The 8,374-nt window shown below is 49.0% G+C and overlaps 3 protein-coding genes across 3 annotated transcripts; all 3 read left to right on the forward strand.

The window, feature by feature from the left end:
* The first annotated feature begins 160 nt into the window (after window positions 1–160).
* On the forward strand, window positions 161–2,271 carry LOC116245028 (uncharacterized). Its single transcript, XM_031616773.1, is given in 4 exon segments — window positions 161–409; window positions 1,141–2,005; window positions 2,008–2,093; window positions 2,095–2,271. Coding segments are annotated over 4 exon segments (1,377 nt in total).
* A 165-nt stretch (window positions 2,272–2,436) lies between these two features.
* LOC116245029 (phosphatidylinositol 4-phosphate 5-kinase 1) lies at window positions 2,437–3,573 on the forward strand. The gene is made up of 2 exons (XM_031616774.1): window positions 2,437–2,491; window positions 3,122–3,573. The coding sequence occupies exons 1-2, from the start codon at window positions 2,437–2,439 to the stop codon at window positions 3,571–3,573; spliced, it is 507 nt and encodes a 168-aa protein (XP_031472634.1).
* A 780-nt stretch (window positions 3,574–4,353) lies between these two features.
* LOC116245030 (uncharacterized) lies at window positions 4,354–4,836 on the forward strand. Its single transcript, XM_031616775.1, has one exon. The coding sequence runs from the start codon at window positions 4,354–4,356 to the stop codon at window positions 4,834–4,836; it is 483 nt and encodes a 160-aa protein (XP_031472635.1).
* The last annotated feature ends 3,538 nt before the right edge of the window (window positions 4,837–8,374 follow it).

Raw genomic sequence — 8,374 nt, forward strand, 5'->3', positions numbered from 1 at the left:
GCGGTAAAGGAGACGCGGTGAGCAGTGATGGCATTTTTAATGTTTATGATCATAATCAATCATGTCGACCTACCACCCCAAGACCCTCAAACGCTGGAAAGTCCACAAACGATCCCTGGAGGACCTCCACCACTCCCACGAGAAATAACTGCCCCGCAATATGAACAAATCCCAAGTCATACACTCACTCGACCCCAACGCCCCAGCCATCGCCGCCCCTTACCCCCTCAAAAGGGAAAGGTACAGGCTCGAGGACACCCGCAGCAAGTTTATGCAACTGTCGAATGGCTTCCGCAGAGTGCCACGCGAACACGCCCGGCTCTCCTTCTCCAAAGTGGTCTCCGAGGAAAGGTTCATCCGCGTGGACTTCAGCGAGAACAGCCAGAACCAGAAGACGCCATCGTTAACAGTCTGCCCAGGATGGTCCCAAAGAACAAGAGAATAATGGTTCGCAACCAGCTGAGACGCATTCCGCCTTCCAACAGCTTTTTGAAAGACCTGCTGGAGGTGAAACCGCCCTCCAAACTCTAATCAGCAGAGATACTGGCCACCGACGAGGAGATAGGCGATCTGCATCTGCTCTAGGATGACACCTTCAGTCCGTACCGAGCCAGAAGACCCATAAAAGCGAAGAACAACCGCCCCTCATCACCAGGCCAATCCACCAAAAGCCAAGCATCGTCATCTAGAGGGGATAGAGGGGAGGGAACAGGAAGGAGAAGAGGAAGGAAGAACTGACCTCGGAAAGCATAGGCAACTTCATATCGATCAGTGAGATGGAGATCAGAAAAAAGTAGGCGAAGAGATTATAGAGGAACAAGCTGAGATCGTTCAGCGTTATGGAGATCAAGAGTGCAAGCAAATTGGTCAGCAAGTGCGTCCTCACTCGCTACAGCAGACGCATCAATACCTAGATCTAACCGTGGCAGACTTAAAAGTGAATAAAGTGAACCAGTGTTTTCTTATCTATATATTCCTTATTCTTCCCATCATCCATCTCCTTACAATCCTCTCCGTTTATCAATCTCCTCTTGAGATTCCCCAATGACAGTTTTGGATCAAATGACGAGTTGGGTTGATCGGATATATAAAGATATCACAATGACGTCAAAAGCACCAGAACCTCCCAAGTCAAACTAGGGTCTTGAGGGCATCGTGGCTGGCGACAGCGCCATCTCCACCGTCGGCATTGGGCTCGGACTCAACTACAGGGGCTACAATATCGTCGACCTCGCCAACAATTGCATCTTCGAAGAGGTTGTCCATCTGCTACTCTTCGGAACGCTGCCCACCAAGGAACAACTGACTGCTCTAGTTGAGCGAATTTCCAAGCTGAGAAAGCTGCCACCAGTCCTGGTGCGTGTGCTTGAGGCCCTCCCCAAGGATTCGAACAGCATGGACGTGATGAGGACCATCAGTTCGGTGATGGGCATCATCGAGCCTGAGACCGAAAAGAACGACCAGATCAACATCGCCCTGCGTTTGATGGCCTGCTTCGGCCCCGCCCTCAACTACTGGTACCACTTCAGCCACAGCGGCAAGCGCATCAAGATCGAGCTGAACCCCGCCGACACCATCGCCGTCAACTTCCTCAAGCTCTACCACCAGAAGGAGGAAATCGACCCCCTCATCATCAAGACCTTCGACGTCTCGCTCATCCTCTACGCTGAGCACGACTTCAATGCCTCCACCTTCACCGCCAGAGTCACAGTATCCACGCGATCGGACTTCTACAGTGGCATCACATCAGCCATCGGGACCCTCAGAGGACCCCTCCACGGTGGAGCCAACGAAGCTGCCATGAAGATGCTGGAAGAACTGAAGTCGGTGGAAGATTCCAACGCCTTCCTGGAGGCCAAGTGGAAGGCCAAGGATCTCATCATGGGATTCGGACACAGGATCTACAAGAAAGACGACCCCCGCAGCAACATCATCAAGGAGTATTCGCTCCAGCTCTCCAAGACCAAGTACGGCAGGCCCAAAATCCTGGAGATTTCGCAGAACATCAGGCGCGCATGATCAAGGAGAAGCAGAAATACCCCAATCTCGACTTCTACTCTGCCAGTGCCTACAACCAATGCGGCATCCACACGTATATTTTGACGATTTAGCGATTTCTTCACGCCCATCTTCGTCATCTCGAGAACCTCCGGCTGGTCTGCACATATCATCGAGCAGCGCAAGTCCAAAAAACTCATCAGGCCTATGTCTAACTATACCGGACCAGGACCCATTGCGTTCACTCCCATCGGCCAGCGTCCCAAGCTTTGATATCCCATATCTCATATCCTCATTATCATCATTATTATTACATAGGAAACGAGTGGGATTTATTCAAGATCGATAAATTTGGAAGCCAAATTGGATGTTTTTGCGTGGATGAAGTAGGTTGATGCTAGAATAAGGCATTTTTGTTAGAAAACTTTGGAGTATAGCATGGAGGATGCATCAGTAAATCATGTTTTTATGATTAGCAAGAATAACTATACAGGTATATGCATGAAAAACAATGGAGAACATCAAATGCTATGCCTCATCAGCAAGACGACCAAAAAAGAGCAGCTTCAATATTAGGAGAAAATGTCTAAATGTACTGTTTCTCCTTTACTGCATCAACATCATTCATATTATCTCCTGATATTGGCTGCTTCCACCTATCTCAACCATCTCTTAGCATATCAACTATACAAAGTACTGCAACGTTGCCACGGATGAAGGCATAGTTTATCATTTTATTTCATTTATTGTATGGGCATAAAATAAACCAAGATTGCCTACTTCGACGGCAGCTACTATTCGGGGGAAGTCAACTCATCGGGCAGGTAGCACGGCAAGGGACAGATCTACTACGCCAACGGAGACCACCTCAAGGGCAGCTTCGTCGACTCCGAATGCACCTACGCGTACATCACCAAGAAGAATGGAGATACATACGAAGGGCAAATGAGAAATCTTAGGTTCCATGGTCAGGGAAAATTGACGTCGAAAGGAGAAAGCTGGAGCGGGCTTTTTAGAGCAGGCACCTTCCTCCATGGAAAAATCATATTGGAAGATGGATCAATCTACGTGGGATCGGTCGACCAAGGTTGTCGGGCAGGTTACGGGTAATTGAAGACAGCAGACGGCACAATATACAAGGGCCAGTTCAGACGTGACAAGTTCGACGGATACGGCGAGCTTGAGCAGCGAGACGGCTCCAAATACAGTGGCCACTTCAAGTCGGGAGAGTTCGAAGGGCAAGGCACCCTGGTGAAGTTCGAAAGGGGCAAAAAGGCATACCAGTATGAGGGTGGCTTTGCTGCAGGACTCTTCGAGGGTGAGGGCAAGCTCGTGTACGCGGGCGGGAACAGCTACGAGGGCGGCTTCAGGAACGGCAAGAAAAACGGAAGAGGGATTTTCAAGTACGAGAGCGGGGATGTGTACGAGGGGTGCTTCAGGGACGACGCCAAGGAAGACACCAACTGCACCATCACCAGGACCAACGGCACCAAGTACGTGGGCGGAATTGTGAATGATAAGTACCACGGACGGGGAAGGCTGGAGAAATCCAACGGAGAATACTATGAAGGATAGTTCTAAAATGGAGAGAAGCATGGTAGGGGAAAGCTGAAAACGCAGTAATTCCTATACGAGGGGGAGTTTGCAGGGGGTTTCAAGCACGGGTAAGCCAAGGTGACTTACTTCGACGAGGACCACAAGGTGATAGAGGGCAGGTTCTAGAACGGGGAGATGCACGGTACTTGCATCGAGAAGAGCGACAAGCAGCTGCTCGAGGTGACTTACAACAAGGGAATAAAGGAGGGGCCTTACCGCAAGAAAATGGGATCAGACTACTAATAATCAGGGACTTTCGTCAACGGTCAGCGTCACGGGACCATAAAGATCCGCAAGGGGAACGAATCAGCAGCATACCGTTTCGAGGATGGGGTGCGTTGCTAAGAAATCCCAATATGATCATGCCATCGCATTTAAATTAGATTGTATAACTTAAATATGGAACTGAGCAGGATTGACGAGCAGGTCGAAATGCTGCAGACCGTCGGATACACCCTCAACATCGACGAAAAGTAACGATCAGTACACGCAGACTCAGGCTGAAATTGGCCCATGGAGCCGTCCTCGCCGCCAATGAGCAACTGGATGAGCTTAAGTTTTGGGGAAGAGTGGAGGGACTCACCAAGAGCTACTATGTGTTGCTCGGACTCACCTTCCGCAAGGCCTATGAGTTCCCACATAAAACATTCTACTACGCGTATCTATCCCATGACCATAGTCTATCGTCTGACTTCGAGTTCAAGGAGCTTCCCTGATCTGCTCCTGCAGCACGAGGGATTGCCTTAGAAGTTCAACGCGATGCCTTTCCTGGGCGACCCCGCCAAGATCCTGGTGAACGTGGAGGGAGAGTCAGAGCAGCAGGAGGGACAGCCTCCCGAGGAGGGCGGCGCCGAGGGCAAGGTGGAGAAGGCGGAGGACGAGGACGAGGAGGCCAAGAAGGTGCCCAAGAAGAACTTCACCGAGCTCGCCCGCCTCGCCCACGTGGTGCGGGCCATCGAGCACGATTCCCAGTGCGTGCCTCGCGGAAGCTACCGCATGACTCCTGAGCATGAGCTGAGGCCCAATCGCAACTTCTACGGCTTGGATACGGCCACTGCTCGCGCCCAGTCGAACTGGCTGCACTTCCGCTCTCCCATCACCACTCGTGCGCGGTGGGCGATCGAGGACGATATGGTCGTCTTCAACAGCGGCTTCCTGGACTCCATCGAGTCTGACAGTCCGGGGGGAAGCTGGACGGTGCAGATCGATGCCAAGCAGAGGAATGCTTCCCTGAGAGCCTGAAATGGCCTGGATACTTCGCCTTCCACAAGCTCAATTCCTCGCAATTCGGAAGCGCATACATCGGAGATGGCACCAAGAACGTTGACCTCCCTTCATGATCTGACCATCATCATCAGGCATCATCCCAACCATCGAAAAACCGCAATATAACTTATCAACCATATTCATTAATTTTGCTTCAATTGACAGTTCCTGCAAAAATGACAGTATTTTCACGTTTAACGCATTCTTTCCTTTTCTCTGGCCTGCGGATGTGGGTCGTTACATCGGATCGTCCATTATAAGCTGATTATTTATACTCACATAGACTTCTAAATGCTTCTGCACTCCCCCTCCGGCGTTTCTCCCGAAGAGTCCGCGCGTCGTAGTCAGCGCAAGACCAAGCGGATCGACCGCGACCGCTTCGCCAAGGCATACTCGAAACCTGTGACTCCCAAACGCGCCAGGAATCTGCCCGACCAGCAGATCTTCCAGAGCGAGCTCCACGCCTACTGCAACAAGTTGATGTCGGCCAGTACGCGAACCCATGAGGAATATCTGCTTGCCGAAATGGAGAAGGCCTTCAAGGAACAGAGCAGCAAGCTGTTCCTCATCTGCAAAATAAAATTAAAGCAGGAAGAACCACTTCCACCACCTACCAGGGCTCCTCCTTCACCCGTGCTGCTCATCCCGTCAATGGAGTAGGTTCTGGAGAGTTAGATCTCTCAGCTTCCAATGCTGGAGGCAGATTAGTTTCCCTGGCAGGGTCTCCACAGGGCATAGAGTGCCAAAATGCTTTGCGACAACTACGAAAACCATGAGCTGGTCTACTCGGTGGAGACCTTGACGCCCAGACTGGCCAGGGAGGATCTGGACTTCAAATTCATGGAGGAACTGCAATGATAAGCCATTTTTATTAACATACACAGTATGGGTGGAAGGCAGATAAACACAGATATCATCGTTTGTCCTTCAGGGTAATGGAAGGGTTTAAGTGGTCCACCGGAATCCAACCAATCAGCATAATGGTCGGCAGCACGAACGCTCCCAAGGCGAGAACGACTGGCAGGAGGGGGATTTGGTTTCCTGAGGGAAGCAGGCTCAGCTGGAAGATAAGGTAGAAGATGGAGTGGAGCTGCTTATTTACCGAGAAAGCTTCAGCCTTGCCTCCGAAGTGCCTGCGCAGACGAGATACATCCACCCCTCCACGAAGAAGAGGAAAAATCCCCACTAAAAGGCAGTCATCATCGCCAGCTCATACAGCTTTAGCTCGAGAGTAGCCGCGAACAGCAGACATCCTAAGATGGCCAATATTAATCCGAGCCGACCGGTAAAGAGAGTGCTCATCTTGTCTGAGATCTTGCCTAGGAGGATGCCGCCTATGGTGGCGCCCGCACCCAAAGCTATCATGAGATAGCCTGCTAGTTTGTTTATCTACGATTTGCTGGCGTCCGAGAAGATAAGATGGGGGATTTCGGATGAGTAGATTCCAAGCGAAACTCCATCAACGATCAGCAGAGGCAGAACCATCTTCATTTGAGGGAAAAACTGAAACACTTTCAGCAGCATTTCCTTCGGACTGTATACGGGTGGAGTGGGGATGGGAGCAGGACTCTACAGAAGACTGCCATTGTTTTAAGATTACATTATCGAATCTGAAGTAGCTTGCAAGGCTTTGGGGGCGTCGATGGGGGTGATGAAGATGGCGCAGTAGATGATGGACAAGACTCCAAAGGAACTGATGATCACGAAGTAAATTTCCGCATCGAAAAACCCCAAACCGAAGGTGGTGAGGAGGCCTGCTGAGACGTTGGAAAGGCAGTAGAGAGTGCTGAATATCCCGAACATTTATCCCTGTCTCCCCTCCTCTCCTCTCTTCCCGCAAGCCAAATGAATGTAGCGGCCCTGTGATACCCACAAAGGCCCTCCCGAGAGTCCCGCGACCACTGCTCCTGTGCAGCTGATGGCGAACTTGAGCCAAGATTATTCCGCGAGTGCAGCCAGGATGCCTGAGGAGTAGTTGAGGGTGTAGCAAACTCCGCCGAAGAGGAGCTGCGTCTTGAGTGGCCACTTGAGGAGGGGGCGAGGAGAGTGGAGAGGATGAAGGCGACGTAGTTGCAGGCGAGGGTGGCTGGGCCGATGCCAGGCAGTCCGGCGTCCTCGTAGATATGAGTTAGGATGGTCATGTAGAGGAAAAGGGTGTGAAGAGCAGAAAGAAGAAAAGACTTAGTCGTAATGTGTCCTCTCTCACTCCCATGATTCTTAATAATAATACCCCCCATTTTATTCCCAATTTTGATAAAATAGAATCACCAGAAAGTATAAAAAAGATGAGAAAACGATACAAATGTCATTTGATTGAAGGATAGGACACTACTATTTCTCCTTTACTTGGTTATCCATTATGTTTTCTCTTTTTTCTATGTGAATATTCCATCTCTATTCCTTGATGTAGATGATATTGCATGCTTTCTTTCAACACTCTCCTGCATCGCCAGCAAATGGCTAAGTTTATTACCTGATCTTCGATATTTTTCCTTGTCGTTTCAGATAGAAATGGGCTATATTTTTATCTATCTTATGTCTGGAGAGATGTATTCATGAAGAAAAAGGTGATAGATATGAAGATTATCTTGATGGATGGATGAATCATTCAGCCTTTGATGCTGTGAGCAAACTTGACCAGTTGTTTGACTGTGGAGTCGTTTAAATCGACAGCGACGGCGCCTTACTGGCTCTTGGACTCGAGTGGCTTGATTCCAGAATTGGTGTACACCCATTCTGTGCGACTCCCTCCATAGAAATTCTTCACAGTCAGTTTCTCGCCATCAATGATCTTAATGTCATACCAGACGCCTTCAAGACGGTGGGTGTCCGAACTGCGAGCAGGAATTCTGTAGGATAAGTCTTTAGTGACGCTCCACCACTCGACCCAGATGTCCCTATCGGTCTGGTTAAAGATTGTGAGAGGTTGTCCCATTGTATTTAATGTTTATATCGGCATCTTTCAAAGATACCGTTTTCAATTAATGGTCTGACTGCAGCCTAATCGTGATTTTTCTCATCAAAACATCAACAATCGACCAAGCAGATCATATAATGATGATAGCAAAGCTTGGAGGAGAACTTTTTATTATTTATTTAACATTTCAATGATTTTTTCATTTTTAATTATTCTTTAATTTGTTTTGACTAAGATGAGGAAGCTGGTCAAAATTATGTTAAAAATCATCAAATTACTTAAGTATTCATCCAAAAAATACTCTATTTTAAAGGATTTTGCATATTTTAATATATTTTATGGATAATCGGAGTTTTTGCTTCTAAGTCAAAGCAAAACGAATCCATTCTCATCCTTCCCAAAGATTCCTCATGATGATGCGATTCTACTAGACTTTGTTGGTCCATAACTAAACTCATAACCCTGAATTGCATGAATATCTCAGCCTGATCATATTGCATTAGATATAAGCTAGGGGTTGGGGTTGGGGTTGGGGTTGGGGTTGGGGTTGGGGTTGGGGTTGGGGTTGGGGTTGGGTTGGGTTGGGGTTGGGGTTGG

The sequence above is a fragment of the Nymphaea colorata genome, unplaced genomic scaffold, assembly GCF_008831285.2.
Source record: "Nymphaea colorata isolate Beijing-Zhang1983 unplaced genomic scaffold, ASM883128v2 scaffold0462, whole genome shotgun sequence".
Lineage (NCBI taxonomy): Eukaryota > Viridiplantae > Streptophyta > Magnoliopsida > Nymphaeales > Nymphaeaceae > Nymphaea > Nymphaea colorata.

Excerpts from the sequence above, each read along its gene's own strand:
- LOC116245029 (XM_031616774.1), top strand. The coding sequence starts at position 2,437 with ATGGAGGATGCATCAGTAAATCATGTTTTTATGATTAGCAAGAATAAC. Across the intron at positions 2,492-3,121 it reads TAGCAAGAATAACTATACAG|ACGGCACAATATACAAGGGC; the intron begins GTATATGCATGA and ends TGAAGACAGCAG.
- LOC116245030 (XM_031616775.1), top strand. The coding sequence starts at position 4,354 with ATGCCTTTCCTGGGCGACCCCGCCAAGATCCTGGTGAACGTGGAGGGA.